This window comes from Prionailurus viverrinus, chromosome B4, assembly GCF_022837055.1.
Source record: "Prionailurus viverrinus isolate Anna chromosome B4, UM_Priviv_1.0, whole genome shotgun sequence".
NCBI classification, from domain to species: Eukaryota; Metazoa; Chordata; class Mammalia; order Carnivora; family Felidae; genus Prionailurus; species Prionailurus viverrinus.
In genome coordinates this window covers 130,723,561-130,745,487 of record NC_062567.1, presented here as the reverse complement: position 1 = coordinate 130,745,487, position 21,927 = coordinate 130,723,561, and the positions used below count along the sequence as shown (strand labels likewise).

At 51.5% G+C, this 21,927-nt stretch overlaps 1 protein-coding gene and 1 pseudogene across 1 annotated transcript in view; both read right to left on the bottom strand.

Moving 5' to 3' along the window:
- Positions 1–1,785: 1,785 nt before the first annotated feature.
- FAM83F (family with sequence similarity 83 member F) overlaps positions 1,786–21,927 on the bottom strand; it is a 34,550-nt gene continuing 14,408 nt past the window's right edge. The window contains exons 2-5 of the mRNA XM_047868448.1: positions 14,001–14,168; positions 13,341–13,462; positions 10,098–10,792; positions 1,786–3,422 (exon numbers count right to left, since the gene is read on the bottom strand). Of these exons, the coding sequence (XP_047724404.1) occupies positions 3,373–3,422; positions 10,098–10,792; positions 13,341–13,462; positions 14,001–14,168 (1,035 nt within the window). The 3' untranslated portion in view covers positions 1,786–3,372. The remainder of the gene's footprint in view (positions 3,423–10,097; positions 10,793–13,340; positions 13,463–14,000; positions 14,169–21,927) is intronic.
- LOC125171224 (40S ribosomal protein S23-like) lies at positions 12,536–13,257 on the bottom strand (annotated as a pseudogene).

Below are 21,927 nucleotides of genomic sequence, written 5' to 3'. Positions count from 1 at the left end.
GGCATTAAGGCTACACAGAGCAGTCTTTCTCAACTGGGTGACTTCACCTCCTGGGGACAGTTGGCAACGTCCGGACACATTCTTAGTTGCCTCATGAGGAGAGGTGCTACTGGCATTTAGTACGCAGAAGCCAGGGGTGCTGTAAACGTCCTGCAATGTGTCATTCTCCCAATGGAGAATTTTGTGGCTCTAAAGTGTCCCCAGTGTTGAAGGTGAGAAGCCCCGAGCTAGAGGAGCAGGCTTAGATCTGCATTTTAGGTGACATGGCAATCCCATGTACCTCCTCATCTGAAAAATGGGAATAAGGCCCGGGCTGCTCATCACACGACTTTGGGAAGCTCAAGCCCCAAATGCCCAGGAAAAAGTTTTTGCAACAGTTTTGCAAGAGCTCTTTCCTGAGCTCTTCTTAGTTTGAAGCCTGCAGGTGACTGAAGCATCTGGCACAGTCACTGGCATATACTAGGGGCTCAGTAAATTAAAAAGAAAATCATCATAGAAAAAAAAAAAGGCCCACTTCCCCTCTCTGGACTGTTTTCTCCACTTTCAAGGGCACCTTTTTTGCCTCTTCTATTAAGTTCTACACAGGCAGAGGTAGTGTTGTTAGGAGAGGCTGTGTTGAAAGCACCCTTGAATGACCAGGGATAGGACTAACCATCTCCAGGGGACACATGGCACAGGAGACTGGGAAGTTTTGCCGACTCTCAAGGGGGAGCCTTCAGCCCTGCGCAGGGGTCCTGTACTCCCCGCTCCCACGTGGCAGGATCCAGGTGGCAGCCACCCCAGGGTCTCGGCCCTCAGCTGCCTCTGCTCATCAGAGGTCAGCGTGCCCAAGGAGCTGTGTCAGTTGTTGGCACTCAGCCTATGGAAACTGGACGCAGAGTGGGCAACTTGGTGGTGGGGGGGGGGGGGTGTGGGAGGGCCCCATACTGAGAGTCCTGCTTCATCCCTGCCCCTCCCGGAGGCCTTCCCACTGTGAATGCTGCAGCGTGGGTACCAAGGGCACGATCCACCCTTGAACTTATCATCCATCTGAGAATGCCAGATGTATCCTCGAGATGTGAGGCGAGAGGGAGAATACGTTGCCAAGTGTGTGCAACTGCTGGAGCAGTCGGCAGATGTACTAAAAGCCAGAAGCCCAGAGGCAGAACGGAGAGTGGGCCGGGCCTGGGCAGAGGAGCGAACACCAGTAGCCTCATTTTAGTGCTTCAAGATCCCCAGCAATCTTTGGACTGCTGTCTCGTTCCAAGGCCCTCACAGCCGGAGGGGCTCAGAGGCCATCTTGTCCAAACCTCCGAAGGGGAGGAGGAGACAGGCCGTGGTGGAGGCAGGTGTCCCGCCTCAGCCGCCAGCCCTCCGCCCACTATACGGTGGTGCTTCCTCAGGCTCTCCCACCTCCGTGCCTATGAAGAAAGTGAGAAGATCCCGTCTTGGCACGTGGGGAAACTGAGGCAGAAAGGGCAGGCCGGGCTCGAGGCTGCAGTGAGTGGGAGCTTCCAGTGTGGATCCTCCCACATGTCAGGCCTGGGAAAGAACAGGGCCCACTTTGGGTCAGGAGAGGGGAAGGGGTGCCGTAGGCCAGCTTCTCTTGGGGGGGGCTGGGCACAGACAGGAAGCCCTTGGGAAGAGCCCTTAGGAGCTGGTCCCTTCCCCGGGCCTCCTGCCTTGTCCCCAGAGGCGTCTACTCTCCCCACCAAGGGCGATCTTGTCCCCCTACCACCACCCTCCACTCCCCCGGTTTCCTCTCTCCCTTCCTTCCCCTCCAGAACAAGCACGTGCCACATTGCCAGCACTTCCCAGGAAGTGTTTAATCCTCATAGAAGCTCAGGGAGGTGGGTTGGGGATCCCCTGCCCCCCCACCCAACACCCTAGAAGCTAGCCTCAAGATAGAGAGGAGCCCCTGGGAACCAGGCTCACCTTTCCTTTCCTTGTTCCCTCCCCTCCTACCACAAGAGGCCAGGTTCTCCAACAACTGCACTGGGCCATCTCACCTCCTGCTTTGCTTCAGTGCCCCCAGTGTCCTCCCTCAAGCAAGCATCTGGGCTCCTCCCCCAGGTGCTGCTGGTGCCCCAGGGTTTTTGCAGAAGGAAAGACACAAAGCAAGAGTTTGGTTCAGAAGAGGCTGAAAGAGGCCACCTGGGGGCGCTTCCACTGGGCGATGCGGGGCCCCTCCGCCCCCCCTGTGGCTAGGGCCCCCCAGCAGTCGGCTCTCAGAGCCCGAAGTCTGGCGATTTCTCTGTTGTCCATTCCAGAAATCTCTCCTCAGACCCCATCAGTCACACAAGTGGGGAGGGGGCAATGTGCGACTTTAGGCTGCTGTCCCTGGCCAATGTTGTGGCAATGAGGGGAGGCTAAGGCTCCTAAATGCAGCCTGTCCTTTGGCAGGAGACGAAGGCCGGTCTTTGGCTGGACCGTAACTAGAGCAGGCACACTGGCTGGTGAAGGGGGCTGAGGGCTATCTCAGGGGTGGGGGAAAGGACAAACGCTCTTGTCTGCAGGGCTCAACCTCCCATACTGCTTGAGCCTCCCACTCCCAACCAAGCTCTCTCTCCCTGCCCTGGGCTGCAAGTCAAGGCACATTAAAGGGAAGCAGCAGCCCCAGCTAAAGGCACTAGAAGAACCCCCGTATGTGCTTGCAGCAGGCAATAGCCAAGGAGGTCTGGACCACTGGCGCGGAGACTGCTAAGACAGTAGGGAGGGAGGGGAAGGAGACTGCAGTACAAGAGCCCTCTGAATGGCAGAGTCAGCTCCTGGCACTGGCTGAGGAGAGGCCTTCCCCTCATTTCACTCTGGGTCTAGTACGGGAGCCTTGCAGGAACCAGGCTGGGAGGGTGACAGCGGCCGGTGCCCCGGCTGCCCTAGCTGCCCCTTCCACCCTGAGTTCAGAGACTTGGGGAAGACTGGCTCCCTGGCTCAGAGCCCCATCCTCTTCCCTCATATCCCACCAAGCCTCTTGGGGGACCAGAAGCACCAGGAAGCCCGGGGAAGGAGAAGTTAGGGGGCCGGGGCTGCCCTGGAGACCCTATCGCATTGGGCTCACCCCATCTGGGGACCTGCAGGGCAAGGCTGGCCCAGTGGAGGGAGGGGGTCTGGCATAAAGGAGAGCAGACATTAGTCAAGCTTCCACTTCATGTAAACAAGAAGGAGTGACCCCTGCCCGGCGGCGACAGTCTCACGGCGGTGGCGTGTGATTGTCTTGATGTGCTGCCGACTCTCACGAATCTGGGATTGAGGGTCCCTGAGGCCAGGATGGAGGCTGTTGGGCAGGAAGCAAGTAAGGGTCCGAAGTGCAAACTGGCGCAGGGTTTGACCTGTATTCTCCATAGGACAGGGCTGGGGCATCCACAGGTCCTGCCCACTGCTGGCCTGTGTGGCTCAGGAGATCACGCAATTGCTGGCCTTGGAAGGACTGGGATTCGTTTTGCCTGCAGAGACAAGGGACACAGGCGAAGGAGGACGTTAAGTGAAGCGCTCAGCAGACTCGCCTCCCACTCCTCTCCTGTGCACAGCTCAAGCCTCAAATTTAGGGGCTGGGGTCACTGTCTCCCTGCCAAGCTGCTGATCTGGAGTCAGTAGGGCCCCCCTCCCCCCCACCCCCAGGAAAGCAAAAGGAAAGGTTCTCCCGGTCTGGTCTGGTCTGGTCTGGTCTGGTCGTCTCAGCTAGATTGTCACTGATTGGGATATCAAAGGGATCCGCCATCTCCTGACCTCAGCGGTGGGGGCGGGGGAAGGATCCAGAACCCTAATCCACAGCTACAGTCAATGACTTAAAAGTCTCTCCAGGAGGCAGTTTGCCAGAAGCTAATACTGTTTGCAGCCTCACAGCTTACAAAGCACAACCAGTCGTTCTCTCGGGTAATCCCGCCTGGGCGGCGGCACTTGGAGAAGGTAGCATTAGCCCTGCCTTACAGTGAGGGACAGGGGGCCACCAGCTCCCGGAGTCAGTCAGGGCCGGCAGCCGCCACAGCCCTCCACATCCAGCGTCAGCTCCTGCCACTGAGCAGGCGTCCCGGGAAGGGGCCACCAGGGTCAGCAGGCTGACTGAGAGCCAGGTACCGTGGCACAGACCACACGCTCAGAGGGGTGGTTTTGAGAACAGAGGATAAGGGAGCGCACTTCACCGAGGGGAAAGGGGGAGAGAACGCTGTTTTTCTCCTGGCCAGAGAAGCCCGTTTCTCCCGAACCCCTTCCAGCCATTTTTGCTTCCTTTACGATCCCAAGCAGAGGCCCGAGGCTCCTTTGGCTGGATTTCTGCTGTGGGAGCTGCGGGGGAAGCAGGGAGCTGGGAGGCAGCCCTGGCCTCTGAGGTGGCCTCTGTCCTCAGGGGCGCTGGCTGTCTTCCTCCCAGGTGGGAGCTGCTGAGTTATTTCCTGCCGGTCCCTCTCTACACTGCAAGGGTCACCTCCCCTGCGTTCACACCACCTTCCCAGATCACTCCAGCTGTGAATTTAATTAAGGTGGCGGCTGCCTCCTCTCTGGGCCATTAGCAAGGGAGACACTGAACAGGTTCGACTGCAGCAAAGTCCCCCCTCCTCCACCCCCCCCTCGCTCCCAGGCTAACCACCACCTGGTCTGTGTGGACTGGACTCACTCCTCAGGACTTGCTACAGGTCCTGCCTGGCCTCCTGGGAGACCAAGCCTGAGGCGTTTAAGGCTTAGAGGAGGAGGGAGGGGAGCAGGACGACTGTGCCGTCCCCTCCCTGAGGGCTCCAAGGGTCAAGGAGCATGGGTCATCTTCCGAGCCGGGCGCGTCTGATGCAGCTCTGCCCAAGTGATTACTGCTGCTGTCCCGCAGTCCCCTTGCTGCGGCAATGGACACAGCCATCCCGGCTTCCTCTCCGCAGTGGCTTGTTTTATGTGCTTGGCCTACTGAGCAGATGCTGAGTTCCTCCCCTGAGGCAGCAGCATTTTAGAGGCAGGTAAGTGGATCGATCCCTGCATCAGGAAGCAGGGGCAGGAGTGTGGCTTAGAGGAGCCTGCTTCCTAAGACTGAGCTCTGCCCCCGCTCCTGCCCTCCTGCTCAGAGAAGCCGGGAGCGGCAGGGGCGACAGCCCAAGTTTGCCTGGGTGTGCTTCCCACTCATTCCAGAAAGCTGACAGATGCCTGCAGAGGTTCTTTGGACACAGGATTCATTCGCATGCCTCGGACAGAGAAATTGGTTTGAGGGTGAATTCTCTGTGTTCCGTCATTCCTTCAGTGTCATTCCTTCAGTGCCCATTGACTAAGAGCCCACCACGTGCAGGTGTTCGGCGACACTGGGGAGAATCAGACCTGCTCAGCTTCACAGGGAAGAAAACATGAACGGCCATGGGCAGCCCAAAGGGAAGGTCAAACTTCAAAGGGAGATAACACTGTAGTAAGACTGAAAGTAGGTGTGGGGGAGGAGGAGGCACCTGGGGCACCAGCCAAGGACCCGTGGGCTCTACCTCCCTATGGGTTTCAGGACTTCATATTCCCCTTTTCTGGAAGATTCGTCTTCTGGATGTCCACGCAGCTGTCTCCCTCCCTTCATTCAAGTCTCTGTTCAAATACCCCTTTGTCCCTTTGTCCGAGAGGCCTTCCCAATGACTCTTTATGAAAGGGTCATTGCCCTCCTCTGCCCCTCTCTTTCTAGTACGGTATTCACTCCGTAAGGGCAGGGACTTTGCTTGTTTCGTTCACTGTTGTACCAGGAACTTAGAGCAGTGCTTGGCACACAGCAGACATTGCGTAGATATGTACTTGTTGAGTAAAACGTATGACCAGGCAGCGGCAAGCTACTTAAAGGTTCAGACCAATACTAACAATAATAGCGGCATCAATAGATACTGACCGGGTGAGGTACATGCCCTCACTCACCTAGATGGTGATGAAAGCCCTGGCTAGGCCCAAGAGAACCTGGAGGGGCATAGGGATTATGGCATATGCCGGTGAGAATAAGGATGCTTGCCTCTTTTCCAGAACTGAGCAGGATCGGTTCCTCGAAGGATGCTCACCTGGCTCCCCTCACCTTGCTGTGTGGTTGGGGCCCTGGCTGGTAACCAAGCTTGGGTTTATCAAATCAGACCTTCAGCAACAGCTGGGGCATGACCCATGCGCCTCAAGAGTGACACTGAATTCTGAAACTCTCTCTTCATAAGACAGCTCTTGAGTAGACTTATCCTGGAACTGGAGGCCCACAGGCTCCTTATGGAGCTCGGAACCCCAGAAGCACTTTCCCACCCTTCTATCTTGGACAGGGGCCCAGATTTCCCAGAGAGATATCTGAGACCTCCAGCTCCTGGGGGCGACCCAGAAGAGCCTGAAGTCCCAAATCCAGGAGCCCAGCAGCCACAGCACTAGGAACCAGACCACATTGCCAGCTATGGTGGCTCCCCCATGCATGAATCACGGGAATCGAGGAGAGTTCTAGAAATGCAACTGTTGCTGCAGTCACCTCAGAGAACTATGGGAAAAGCATGGGCAAGAGGACTTTGGAGGTTGGTGACCTAGAGGCACTCTGGGCTGTAAATGGCCACTCTCTTCTTCCTCTCCACTGGTGGGATACCAGGGGGACAATCCATTGTGTAAGAAGCCTCTGGCCCCTTCCAAAACATCTTTAAAGATGTAGGGAAATGGCACTAACCCTAACTTTCCAGAGATAACCAGGATGCTTTGTGCAAGGCCCTGGGAGGCAAGAGATCACAATGCCCTTTCTCACTGCATGACCATGGACATAGAGGCTTGCCTCTCTGCACCTCCTGTCTGTGAAACGATGTCATCAGGCAGGATGGTTGTGAATTCTGTGTGAAGGCACTTAGCATGTATCCACCCAGCATCTGCTCAGGGAACGTCTGTGCCTTTCTTCCCTTAACCATGGTCAAGAGTGTTGGCCATTTCCCAATGATCTTCCTGGAGGGGCTGGGAGTGGCCCCAGGACATCACCTGGAACTTCTTCTCCTAGGCTGGTAGCCTCGTGAGAGCAGGGCTTTGTCCAAGTGTCATCATAATCTGCTGCTCTGGGGACTCCCCACATAGACCCAGGACACTTGTTTAAAATGCAGATTCCTGAGCCCAGGCCAGTGGTAGAGACTCCTATGTTGTCGTTGTTGTTGTTTTTGAGAGACAGACAGAGTATTAGTGGGGGAGGGACACAGAGAGAGGGAGACACAGAATCTGAAGAAGGCTCCAGGTGTGCTGAGCTGTCAGCACAGAGCCTGAAGTGGGGCTCGAACTTGTGAACCATGAAATCATGACCTGAGCCGAAGTTGGATTCTCAACCGACTGAGCCACCCAGGTACCCCTCCTCACTGGGTTTTAATAAGGCTCTCCAGTGAATGCTGCTCCCTGAGATTGGGATCTCTACCCAGAGGCCCTGTCCCAAGCTCCTGGATGGACACTGGTGGCAGGCTTGGGAAAAGGTGCTAAGTGCATCCAGCACAGAAACAAGGTCTCAGCTGAGAGAAAAACCAGAAGGAAAAGGAGTTTAGCTTCCACCAGTAGAGGGCGCAATGAGCCTTTTCACCACGAGGCAAGGGGGTGGGGGCTGCAACCCCATGTACCCCCCCACCTGGATCCCCAGACCTAAAGGAAGGAATTTCCAAAGGTTCTCCCAAGGGCCACACTTGGGCTTGCAAACATTTGCATGCTGTTTGACAACTATATACTTCTTACCAAGCAATTTTACAGGCTGCCAGCACTTAGCTTTCTATTTTTCTCTTCCACCCACCCTGTCCATCAGCTCAGGCTCTCCCTTGACAAGAGGGTGGCAGGGAGAGAGCAGACAGTCAGAATCAGGAGCTCAAAGGGACCTCAGAAACCCTCCCTGGCTTAACTCTTCCTCTTCTCGAACAGGAAACCGCCCCAGGGAGGGGAAAGGATATGTCCAGGGTATGGGGAGCAAAGTACTGGGAGCTGAGATCCCACATTGATGTCTATTCTGATGATGTTCTGCATGTTCACTGTAGGAAAAGGATCCTTTCCTTAGATGAGGGCCCTAAGCTAAAGTGATTCCTTCCCAGGTGATGTTCCGAGAGTACTGAAATTACTAGTCCCAGCCTTGGGGGCCCCATGACGTCAGGAACACCACCCTCCGGCACACAGAGTCCTAGTGACTTAGCTTCTGCCTGAGACGAGGCACTAGGACAGTCCAGATGCAGCCAAACATTTGGGAGGCTGGAGGACAATAAAAGGGCCTTTGGGGAGAGGAGTCCGGCTTCTCGCCTCTGCCTTTGAGGGAAGCAAGCAGCAGGGAGAGGAAAGGTCTCATTAGCAACCTGAATTTCAGGCCCTTGGGAACTGGATACTCAGCCAGGTGGGCAGAGGCTGGGCTGCGTGAGGCCAGTCCGTATTTCTTCTGAAGGATAGAGAAGGACCAGTGTGATCCTCCGGGCATCCCTGGGGCCTTCCTGACCATGTGCCGTGTGGCGGGCACTCAGGAGAGAAGCTTCCCCAGGGTGCACTTGCACGTGCTCGGCTGGCTCCCGGGCACCACGTGCAAACACTCAGAGGGCGGCAGCAGTGACCGTCCAAGTCTCCAAGCAGGGGAACTGGCTGCTGAGACTTAGGAAAGGCAGCAGGGAGGGACAAGGCAATGGGCCTTGTGTTTCTATGGAAACAACACCTCAGGGTGAGGGGCTGAAGGGAGAGGAAGCTTCAGCTTCACTTCCAGCTTCACCTCCAGTTAGGACTTGGGAAATGGCCCTTTTGTGGCTGGGCTTGCCCCTCCTTCCCCTTCCCTGCCAGGTGTTCACCATGGCAACCCTCTCTCTAAACAAAAGGTGCAAAGCAGCAAAGCATCTGGTGTTGGGGGCGCCGGGGAGCCCAGGAGGGAATGGGATGGGTGTGGGGGGGCAGCCACCCCTCCCTGACAGGACACGGGCCCTGGCCTGGGTTTGAGTCCTGGCCCCACTACCACTTACTGTGCCCTGGGACCACCTAATTCACCTGTCCGAGCTTCCGCCAGCCCCCTCTGTGGTTGTTGTGAGGGCCAAGTGAGAGAGAAAGCATCTAGCGAAGGGCCTGGCACATGCAGGTGCCCCATAAATGCTTCCCAGCCAAGTGGAAGTATGGCACTGGCGTTCCTGCTGTGCCCCAAATTTGTAGAGACTCCCGGGCCTGTCTTAACTTTAAGAACCACAGACTGAGGGTCAGTTTCTGTAGCAGGGCCGTGGAATCAGCAGAGGGGAAGATAGCTGTGACTCTTACGCTGAAGCCACAAACAGGTCAAAGCTGGGGGGGGGGGGCACAGGAGTCCTGGAAGCACTCGGGCCGCCCAGGGCAAGGTCCCACCATCAGCTACCTGGCCAGGTGGGAGGCCAGGCTCACTGCTGCAGTGAGAAATCCCGGCCACAGGAGAAATCCCAACATGGAGCCCCCTTCGACTCAAAGACGCTGCCGTGAGAAAAGGTACCAGCAGCGGTCCCGGCTGTCACCACCAGCCTCTGGAAAGGCCATACCGGAGACTGCTCTGGAGAAAGATAAAGGCCCAGACCTCTAGGGGATCCCAGAGAGACACTGCCAGCAGGAACGATCTCTCCCAAATGTAAGCAGCATGGCAAACACCACTAATCAAATAAGCACAGGGAAGAACCAAGTCAAACTGTTTAAAACAGAAAGGAGGAAAGTGGGTCAGAGCATTGGTGGGGCACAGGGAGGGCAGGGTGTGTCTGCCCAGGTTGGATCGTGAGGACAGGTGATCTGGCAAGGAACACATTTTCGAGAACGAGTCCTAGACTCAGAGGCAGAGGTCAGGCGTGGGTCAGGCCACTCAGCTGCGTTGTGCCTGCTTCTTCCCTGACAGAGGAGAAAGTTGCCGAGCCTCCAGTACTAGAAACGCCGGCTCTCAGACTACTCCACGTGCGGCACTGCTCTGAGCACTTTGTCCTCAGAACGGCTGAGCGAGGCAGGTGCCCTCCCGGCTTTTAGACAAGAGGACGTGACCCCGGGCCCGTGGTGGTAGGCTCGCCATCACAAGGCAGAGAAAGGCCAGGGTCGGGTGGGAACTGAGGACCGTCTTGGCCTCAGAGCTCCCGCTCTCTGCATACAGCAAGCTGCCTTTCCGCAGATGGGAGGCACCGCTCCCGGACGAGGCCCGGAGGCCCGGGGAGCACCGGGCACAGGGCAGAGGGCAGAGGGCTCACCTGAGATGTCAGCGCTGGAGCCCTCGTTGGACTTCTTCCCCGGCACAAACTCCACTTCCGCAAAGGTCTCGGTGGAGAGGGAGCTGGCTGTGCCATTGGGTGCCGTGGGCCTCTTGGCCCGGCGACTGAAGAACCTGTTGCTAAAGCGCTTGCCCTCCTTGGCCGGAGTGGCCTCCCCATTGGCGGCTTCTCCCTTGCCGTTTCGGACAAGCGCCTCGCGGGGTTTGGGCTTCAGGTCCATGTGCAGGTGGGAGATCGCCCTGCCGTCCTTCCGAATCAGCTCTCCAGAGGGAACGGGCTCCACGGGGGGCAGCACCTGCTCCAGCGTGACCAGGTCACTCAGGAAGTTCTCCAGGCGCCGGGCCGCCTCGCTGCCTCTGCTGCCCTCCTGCTGCCCCTCGGGGTCGCCCCCCGCATCCTGCTGCTGCCGGGCGGCCCAGCGCATCATCTCGCCCGGCGGATGGCGGCTGCCTACCACCAGGGCGTACTTGGGGTTGATCAGCTTGCGAGCCACGGTGGAGGAGTAGTTGGGGCTGAGCCTCCCGGCACCTCCCGCCAGGCTCAGCTCCTGGTACAAGTTCACCTCCTCAGAGATGGCATACAGCTCCCGGAACTCCAAGTCAAAGGGCTCCACGTTCTGCCCCGTCAGGAGGAGGAGAAGGTTCCTGTCCACGTAGGAGGAGCTCCAGGTGAACCTGGGAACGTGGGGACAGAAAAACACGACAGGTAGGCCCAGCCCGTGGCCTCGCCCTGCCAGCAGTCCCTTGGCAGTCCCTCTCAACACCCCATTGCCCCTGCCCCAACCTGATCTACCGCTGAGGCCAGACGCCTTGCTGGCCGGTGGGAGACAGCTCCTGGCCTTCTCGCTGGGGTGCTTTCCCTCTACCGACCCACATCTTTCCTCCCTCTTTTCCAGGTCTTGGCCTCAAATGCGGAAAGCAGGCAAGGGCATGGGAAGTCAGGCCGGGATTCCAACCTGGTTTCTTTTTTTTTTTTCCTAGATACATATTATTTATTTAATCATTTAATTATTTAATTACCTATCTATCTATTTATTTATATTTTAAAGTTTATATCCAAGTTAGTTAGCATATAGTGCAATAATGATTTCAGGAGATTTCTGTGATTCACCCCCTACGTACAACACCCAGTACTCATCCCAACAAGTGTCCTTAATGCCCCTTACCCATTTAGCCCATTCCCCCCGCATACAACCCTCCAGCAACCCTCAGTTTTTTCTCTATATTTAAGAGTCTCTTATGTTTTATCCCCCTCCCTGTTTTTATATTCTTTTTGCTTCCCTTCCCTTATGTTTATCTGTTTTGTATCTTAAATTCCACATATGAGTGAAGTCGTATATTTGTCTTTTTCTCACTAATTTTGCTTAGCATAATACCCTCTAGTTCCATCTACATAGTTGCAAATGGCAAGATTTCATTCTTTTTGATTGCTGAGTAATATTCCATTGTATATATACACACCACATCTTCTTTATCTACTCATCTGTCGATGGACATTTGGGCTCTTTCCATACTTGGCTATTGTCGATAGGGCTGCTATAAACTTTGGGGTGCACCTGCCCCTTTGAAACCACACACCTGTATCCCTTGGATAAATACCTAATAGTGCAATTGCTGGGTCATAGGGTAGTTCTATCTTTAACTTTTTTGAGGAGTCTCCATACTGTTTTCCAGGGCGGCTACACCAGTTTGCGTTCCCACCAACCTGGTTTGTACCCTTGTATGCCTTGTAATGTGGGGCTCATAGGACATACGGTCACAAAGGTACTGTGAGGCTCAGGTGTGATACCATGTAGACAACATTTAGTTCAGTCCCTGGCACACACATTTTAATAAGTGATATGCTGCTATTGTTAATATCATTCCAATAATTCCATGATTAGCTCCTCTCTAGGTTTTTAGAGCACTTAATGTCTGCAAACCACTACACTTTAACCATGTAAGAGGACTTATGATATTTGTTGATTGTTTCCTGTGCCCAGATCTCTTTCCTCACCCAGATTTTAGTACACTTGGAGGGCAAAGACTGCTGAGATATAGTCTCTCGTGTTCCTGGTAATTTATTTCTGAATCAGAATTTGGGAGACATTGCCTCCACACCATACCCTTACCTTTTTTTTTTTTTTTGGCATGTGAAAAGTAAAAAAACATTTTTTTAATGTTTATGTATTTTTGAGAGAGAGAGAGAGAGAGAGAGAGCGAGAGAGCGAGCATGAGCAGGGGAGGGGCAGAGAAAGAGGGAGACACAGAATCAGAAGAAGGCTCCAGGCTCTGAGCTGTCAGCACAGAGCCTGATGTGGGGCTTGAACTCACGAGTGGTGAGATCATGACCTGAGCCATAGTCAGACGCTCAACCAACTGAGCCACCCAGGTACCCCTTGTGAAAATTTATTATTGTCATGTTTTCACTAGCAGGACTTACGATCTTGGTCTTTCCTACTTGCCTTTGTGTAAAGGCCAAAAGAGAGACAGTGGCTACTTTGACGACCTTAAAGTGAACACCAGGAAGGTCACCGACAGCATGACCTTGGCGACCAAATCCGGCAACCAGAACCTCATCGTTTTCCTCAATAAAATTCAAACAACTACCACTGGGCACAAAGGCTGTGATTTTTTTTTTTTTTTTTTTTTTTTTTGCCATTCTTGACCAAATGGACCCTGACATACTTCCTGATGGCAGAATTTGGCTGCTTGGCTTCAACCCTTACTTTTCCCAGTACGATTCCCTTTACGTGGGAAGCACCTGCAAAGGCTTGGCCTTCAGGGCTGTGCCCAAGTGGGCTTCTTTGTCCTGTTCACAATGTCACTTCTGATCTCCGTTGGTAGCTACGGAGCTTCCTGGCAGAATGAAGACTGCAGCGTTTACTCATCCTGCTGGTACCACGGGCCTGGGCAAAAGAGACCACACCCTCACATTTCTTTCCCAGATCTGGTCCATTCTGCTTCCTACTTGTCCCAACAACTAGCCTCAAAATGCAACCCGTTGCTGTGGACCATGAAAAGCAGACCGTTCTTGATGCCCAGTAAGAGTTGACCCTCTTTTTGGAATAATCCAGTATCCAGAAATTTTGAAGGAAGGGACTGGCCAGGAGGCTCTTGTCATTAGATCAGACAATGTGTCTTAAACCCATGACTATGGAGACTCCAGCCCAGTCTTCCACATTGTATATTTGTTACACAAAAAAAGACCTCCTGGACCATTCTCTGTCTTGGCCCAACTCACCTGTAAGATCCAGTGGCTACTTTTTCACCATCTACCATTAGGAACTTTGATGACAGGGTCCCCTTGACCTTCCCCATGGGCATGTAGAAGCCAACACCTGTCACAGAGCGGACACGGATGTTCTGTTGAGAAGAGAAAGGCACTGTCATTCAGGCTGGGGGCCTCTGAGGTTTTGTGTGGGCAGAGAAAGAACCCTCTTGTTCATGGAACCCTGCTTATTGACTCCTGTCTATACTAGACTCTACTTTCTACAGCCTTAGAACTGGAACCCCATTTGAAGAGCAGGAGGAAATTAGCAAATCTTGCTTTGAATATGGATGAGCCCAGAGTATTTCCTTCCTGTTCCAAAAGCTCCCCAGAAGAGAATCACAGTCCTAGCTTTGACCCTGACAGTGACTCTGCAGCGTGAGCTCCCCAGGACTGGGCCAGAGCTGCCTCTTTAGCCTCAACCGTCTTGAGATAAAATTTAAGCTGGGCATATAATTTAGGGTTATCAATTCACAGGGCAAGGCTTTAGACAGAAAGAAAGGGGTTGAGGTCTTGATGTTCATCTGTGTCCCTGAACTGGGGAAGAAGTAGAGGAAGAGAGAGAGGCAGGCTCTATCTCACCTCCTGCCCTTCCTCCCCACCCTTCACCCTTACCCCTGTGGTACAACTTACCCGAATACGGTAGTCGGCAAGCTCCAGGCCCTGACACATCTCCAGGAAAAACTTTACGCCTGCCTCATCCAGGATGATATACACCGGGACCCGGCGCTTAGACGCAGCATCCACGATGTCTTGGAAGATATCACCATCAGTGAAGAGGTCCATGACCACAGCAATGACCTGGATGTGGAAGGGCACTGGTGAGGCACGTGGTGACTCCACAACTACAGGGATACAGTGTGGCCCAGAGAGGGCCAGCAGGGCCTGGGTAACTGGTGGCCAAGAGTCAAATACCCCATCTGCACCACTCCTGGGTTCTCCACGTCCCTACCCATCTCTGAGCACGTCTGAGCCCGGAGATGGGCTCTGTGCTCTGAGAAATGCCTGGGGGTCCAGGCTGTGCTACTTGTACTTCTCCCTGGACAAATCTCCACCATCCCACCCTGGGCATTCTCCGGCAGCTTTTCTGAAGCCAGATCAGGGCAATCTAGGAGGCTGAGGAGAGATGGTCCTAGTGACCTAGGGAAACAAGTAGGCAGAAGAAGACGAGGTCACTGAGAGGCACGGGATGGACTGTAGATCTTTTCACACCCACCTCCTTGCAGGCCTGGTTTGTTTTGATCTCCCTATAGCTGTGCGAAGTTCTATGTTCCCCTTGGTGCAGATCCAGGCAGGGCTCCAGGTAGCTCAAACTCCCCTGGCCTCCAAGTGGCCAGGTCATGCGACACGACCCTTGAGTCAAGGTCACAGCCCAGGACTCTTGGTTTCTAAAAGCTAGTCCTGGAAAGTGAGGCCTTCTGTGGCCCGAGGCAGAACTGCCTTTCTAACCTTAGCTTCCTCCATTTTCCTATGCAAACCTGTCTCCTCACCAGCTGCGGGGTTTTCTTGCTGACCCCAAGCACTGTGTGTGTGAAGCAGGGGAAAGGGCCTACTTTGGGGTCAAGAGATCTGGTTATAACAACTTCCTATATTTGTGACCTGAGGCAAGTCACTTAACCTTGGTGAGCCTCTGTTTCCTCATCTGCAAAGCGGGGATACCCTGTACCCTGTACTTTACGCATCTGCCACGGAGATTAGAGATGACGTCCATAAAGCATCAAACACAGTGCCTGGTATGTAGGAAGTCCTAAATAAACGGTAATCGCTGTATGGTTGAGGGAGTCTGTCAGTCATAATTGAAAGCCCCAACTCTGAAGTCACACAGAACAGGCCTAGTGTACCAGCTCCGCCACTGACTTATCAGTGCCCCAGCTAATACTAGCACCTGCCTCTAAGGCTTGTTGTGAGGGCTTAGGGAGATGAACCATGAGAGCACTTAGCACAGTACTGGCCCATGGTAAGCTCAGTGAGTAGTACCTTTCATCCCACCACCTTCACATGCGCTCTACCATTACCTCTGCCTCTAGAGACCATCCCCCCGTCCCCATCACACCATTCACACAACATTATTTAAGACTATTCTCAGCTCCTACATTTCATACTCAATCATCCATGTCAGTTAACATTTACTGAGCTTCACAGGCAGAGGGAGGATCTAAAGACAAATTATAATCCCTAACTTCAAGGGGTTGTTAATCCCCTCGAATGATAAGACGTTTGCACAAAATAACTAAAATGTGAGGCGAAATGAGATAAATGCCTTAAGACATGTACAAATGACATGTGATGTGAGTTCAAGGTTGGTGGGGGCAGGGGAGAAGGAGGAGTGGAGGGAGGCAGGGAAGGAAAGAGATTGCGTGATTACTTCTAGCCAAGGGAGAAGAAAGGCTTCATCAAGGAGGCTGAAACCTGAAGAATGGGCAGCCTCGGGAACAATGAGAAATGAACCGGGAGGTAAACCAAGCAGGCAAGTGGACAGAGCTGCCGTGCATGGGTACGCAGGTTGTGCACTGCACATGGGCTCTGGGCTGACAGAGTGAGTGGAAGATGTGCCTGCCTGAGGAAGGGACGCCTTTTCCTAATCTGCACAAGACTTCCATGTGGGCCAGCAGAAGCCTACAAAGTGGGCATTTCAGGCAAAAAACACAGCATAAACAAAGGCACTGAGGACAGAGACTAACATCACTGAACACTTTCAATATGCTGTGCACAGTTCCAGATGCTTTAGGTAAATTTAAATTTTTTTTTTTTACATTTATTCATTTTTGAGAGACAGAGAGAGAGCACAAAAACAGGGGAGGGGCAGAGAGAGAGGGAGACACAGAATCTGAAGCAGGCTCCGGGCTCTGAGCTGTCAGCACCAAGCTCGACGCCGGGCTCGAACTCACAAACGGGGAGATCATGACCTGAGCCGAAGTTGGACGTCCAACTGACTGAGCCACCCAGGCGCCCCTAGGTAAATTAAAAAAAAATTTTTTTTCTTTAATGTTTACTCACTTTTGAGAGACAGAGCATGAGTGGGGGAGGGGCAGGGAGAGAGGGAAACACAGAACCCAAAGCAGGCTCCAGGCTCTCAGCTGTCAGCAAGCACAGAGCCCGACATGGGGCTCAAACCCATGGACCGTGAGATCATGCCCTGAACCAAAGTTGGACGCTTAACCAACTGAGCCACTTAGTCACCTCTCTTTAAGTAAATTTTCTAAATTGATCCTCACCATGAGGAGGACTGTTCTCATTTTACAGATGAGGAAGAAAATGCAAAGGGGCTAAATAATGTGCCGAAGGTCACAGAGTTAGCACGTAGCAGAACAGGGATTTGAACTCAAGTCTCTCTGACTCCAGAGTCTTCCCTTCACTGCACCATACAGGCTTTACAGAGATGGGACAGCTGTAAAATGTCTTAGAGACATCACATCAAAAGCTGGTTCTTTAAAAAGACCAAATAAGAGAGACAAACTTCTGACAAGACTGACAAAAACAGGAAATGCAAATAAAATCGGAGTGAAGAAAGAGAAATAACTATACCAATATTTACTTTTTAAGAAATCGTACTATTGGGGCGCCTGGGTGGCGCAGTCGGTTAAGCGTCCGACTTCAGCCAGGTCACGATCTCGCGGTCCGTGGGTTCGAGCCCCGCGTCGGGCTCTGGGCTGATGGCTCGGAGCCTGGAGCCTGTTTCCGATTCTGTGCCTCCCTCTCTCTCTGCCCCTCCCCCGTTCGTGCTCTGTCTCTCTCTGTCCCACAAATAATTAAACGTTGAAAAAAAATTAAAAGAAAAAAAAAAAAGAAATCGTACTATTTAAGAAATAGTAAAAAATGGTAAAAAGAATATTAGGACTATTTATACTTTGATGAATTTGAAAATGAAGGTGACATGGTTAATTCGTTAAAAGCAAATTAAACATAATACAGCACAATCCAGTAAGCTTTATCCTAGAAATGTAAGGAGGATTCAACATCAGATAATCTGTTGTTTTAATTTATAACATTCATGGGGTCAAGGAGGGGAAATCACATATTAACAGTTTTTTTAATAGTTTTTTAAAAAGTATTTGATAACATGAGATCCCTGCTTGTGAATAAAATTCTCAAAAAAACCAAGCATAGAAGAAGGGACCTTCCTTCACTTGATAGAGGCTATCTACAAAAAAGCCACATGAGACATGCTGAACAGAAAAACTTTAGATACATTCCCTTTAAGTCTCGAGAACATCAATAATACTGTCACCACTGCTGTGGAGAAGAAAGTATTGGAGGTGCTGACTAATGCAATGCGATGGAAGGAAGGAAGGAAGGAAGGAAGGAAGGAAGGAAAGGAAGAGAGGAAGAAGAGATAGAAGGATTAGAAGAGACAAAACTACCAGCATGTGGAGATGATATTTTTACAGAAAACCCAGTAAAATGCAGAGGAACACTATTAGAATTAACAGGAGAATTTAACAAGATTTCCAGATATAAGAAAAACTTACAAAGACCAACAGCATTCTTCTGCTACAGTGTCATTCAACTAAAAAAAGGAGAGGGGAGGGGAAAATAAGACCAAAAGTGCAGTTTAGGGCATGTGGTCGGTCAGTTAAGCATCTGACAGTTATGCATCTGACTTCGGCTCAGGTCATGATGATCTCAGGTTTGTGAGTTTGAGCGCCGCATCAGGCTCACTGCTGTGAGTGCAGAGCCTGCTTCGGATCCTCTCTCTCCCGCTCTCTCTGTCCCTCTCCCTTCCCCACTCACTCTCTCTCTCTCAAAAACAAATAAACATTAAAAAAAGAAATTTAGAAAAGAAATTTAGAAAATTCTATTCAAGGATATTTAAAAATGTGAATAAATGAAGAGATAAAATTGTGTTCATGGATAATATGATTCAATGTTTGAAAAATCGAATTCTCCCCATATTAATAAAATGCAACGCAATTCCAGTGAAAGTCCAGTAACTATTTTTGAAGAACTCAAATACTTCTACGATGCAGGGAAGGCTAAAGATCTACAATAGTGAGGTCAATTTTGAAAAGAAAATCTAGAAGGGACACTTCTACTACCAGATAGTAAGACATACTGCTGAGCCATAGTAATAAGCATTGAGGTGCTGAGGCAGGAAGGAACTAGAAAACAAACTAATGGAACAGAACTGAGAGACCAGAAACAATTATGTGTTATAAACATATAAAACTTTAAGTCTGATAGAGGTGGAATCGCAATTCAGTGTCGAGAAAGGATGTTGCTATGCAGATGTTATTGGGAAATTGGCTTACTATGGAGAGAAAAAGTGTATCCCTGCCTTACGCTATATATAAAGGTGAATTTCAGCTATGCTAAATACCTAAATGGGAAAGATAAAACCAATAAAGGAATTGATAAGATAGGTAAGAGTATTTCTTTTTAAGTTTTATTTATTTAAGTAATCTCTACACCCAACATGGGGCTCAAATTCACAACCCCAAGATCAAGAGTCGCATGCTCTTCTGACTGAGACAGCCAGGCTCCCCAAGAGTACTTCTTAAGAGTCTAAAAGCACAAGTCAAAAGGCAAATGAAATTTAAAAAATAATGCATTTGACAAATTAGGATTTTCTGTTCCTAGGAGAATGCTGTAGACAAAGGTAACTGGCTGGTGACAGGGAAAAGATACTGCAATGTTTACGATCAAAAGGAATTAATACTCTACAAGGGATCCCTGCAAATCAGCAAGAAAAAGACAAGGAACTAATTAGAAAAATGGGCAAAGGGTAGGAACAGGCAATTCCTAGAGGAGATACTTGAATGGCTAATAAGTATATAAAGAGAAACAGACCTCATTAGTAATCAGAGAAAAAATCAAATTAAAGCAAAGAGATGAGAGAGGGAGAGAGAGATACTGCTTTACAACTATAAGATTAACTAAAAATGAGAAATCTGGATAATCCTAAATTTTGGTATGTGAGGAAAGGGGAAGCTTCATGCACTGCTGGTGGGAGGGGACTTGGGTGCAGCTATTCCCTAGAGCAGTGGGCAGAGCTTGGTGGATTTAAGGAAAATTTAAGTGGTGCATAACTCGAGTCAGCAATGCCACTCTTGGATCTCTTGGATCTGTGCAATACTCTATAAAGGGGCAGGAACAAAGATATTCACTGCAGCTTTCTTTGGGATAGCAAGGAGTTGGCCACAGCTTCGTTGTCCATCTCCAGAAGAATGGGTAAGGAAAATGTGAGGAATGTACATCGCGGAGTACTAGGTAGCCAACAGAGGCAACATACTAGTTCCAGTGCAGAATCTGGATAGTTCTTTTGGAAATGGATAATTTGATTTAAGATGTCAGAGGATGAGATCTACAGCCTAATACCAACTATATAAATAAAAGTACACTACATAAAATAACACTGCATATGTTTTATATATATATACATTATATATATATATAAATATATATATATATATGTATATAAACTTTATTTATTATTGAGAGACAGAGAGAGACAGAACCTGAGCATGGGAGGGGCAGAGAGAGGAGGAGGAGACACAGAATGTGAAGCAGGCTCCAGGCTCTGAACTGTCAGCACAGAGCCCGATGCAGGGCTTGAACTCACGAACTGCGAGATCACGACCCAAGCTGAAGTCGGACGGTTAACCAACTGAGCCACCCAGGCTCCCCAACGCTGCATATGTTTTTCAAGGATACAGACATGTGCAGGGATGTATTCTGAGCACATTAGAGTGGCTATCAGTGCAGGGGGGAAGGAATGAGGGAGAAAGTAAAAACAGGAAGGGACTTTCTGTGGATTGATGATGGCAGCTCTGTACTGGAGGTCCAACACACACACACACGCACACACGCACACACACACCAGTTGGCCCAGAGCAGTTCAGAGTGGTGAGTATAACAGGGTTGGGCTGGATCATGGAGGGTTTGAACTGGACGCTTCAGGCTCTGCTGCATCAGAACACGCTTCCCCCCATCTTGCAGGGCTTCTGATACCTTACGTCCCAAGTGCCATCTGAGGCCGGAGGCCGTTGCTCATTTCCAAGCTGTGCACAGTGTCCAGCTCAGAGGCAGCCCTCAATGTATCGCTGGGGAGCGCTTGACTGGCTCTAAGGTGCTTCTGGATTCACACTCTTGCTTTCCTTTCGTAATTGCAAAAGCAAGCAGGGAGCTGGAAGCCCTCATGGCAACCCACCCCCACCTAGTGGAGGATGTGATGTGAACGGACCACAATTCCCGGGGCCCCTCCCCCCCCTTTCAGGAGGCTTGGTCTGCGGCACCCTGGTGAGAGCCAGCCATCTGTGTCACTACCAATTAAACAGTGAAATATCTGTAGTGGGAAGAGAAATCAATTGCTCTCTGACTCCTGCAATCTCGTTGTGGAGGAGAGGTGATAATTACCGTCTGCTTTGGTCCCTGCGGGCACTGCCTGACATTCAGCTTCAACCCCAGGAACACCAGCTCCCAAATCTCTCTGCCGTGGTGTTTAACGGGCCACGTGATCCTCTGCACCAAACCCAACTTGGAGACTCCCGGTGCCAATGGAAAATGGGATTTTAAAAGAAGGACGTCACAGGCTCAGAACCCGGGGAGGCAGATTTCATCAGGAGAGAAAAGTCACCTCTGCCCCCAGCAGGTTCCCAGTGTCCTTTCCCTGGTTACCCACTGATGTGCAGCACCCAGAGAGAGAGGTTAATTTGAGGTGGCAGGAGTTTTTAGAAGCTGTTGCAGGCACTGGCAAAGAGGCTCTGAGGCTGCAATACTGCTCATCAGGTGTTTGGTTAGCTTAACATCTCCTCCTCCGATATCCTGCCTCAGCGTAGGGACAGGGGATCACGGAGGGTTAGGGAGACTCAGAATCTCCCTCTATCTGTCATTTGCCTTTAATTAAACTGCCAGCTTTTCAGATGCTCTGTCTGGATTCCCTAATTACCGTGAGATAATAAAACTCCAAAAAGGACCCGACCTTCCCCAGGCACTCCAAGGCAGCTCCTCTCAAGACCCCTCCTGTGTTTGGATGACCCAGTCTAGCTGTGTGGTGTGGATCTCACCAGCCTGCCCCACGGGCACTTCCAAAATCAACATCCTTTGAGTCACCCTGGCCAGAAGCCCAAGTGAGGCCTCCTCCTCCTCCCCACTGACCACATCCAGTTGGTCGCCAAGTCCAGCAGGTCCTACCTGCTCCGTGCACCTGCTCTGGGTCAACTACTTTCTGTTCCCACTGCACTGCTGCTCCCACTCAGGCCCCCTCATTTCCTACCAAATTTCTGGAACAGCTTCCTAACCAGTCTCTCCTATGAGTCTCTGTGCTCCAATTCATTCTCCAGGGCAGGGATTTCCCCCAGACAATGGCCTCACGAACCAGTGGGTCCCAGAGCCCTCCCTCCTCCTTAGCTCAGCACTTGAAGGGCCTTATGATTGGCCCCTTTCTTCGTCTCCAGCCTCATCTTAGGCCACCTCACCTCTGTCCTTACAATTACTGTAGCACAGGGTTTCCCTACAGTGTCACTATTGACCTTTTGGGGCCCATATTTCTTTGTTGTGGGGGCTGTACTGTGCATGGCAGGATATTTAGCAGCATGGTGGTAGTAGTGTCATTCAGAGTGGC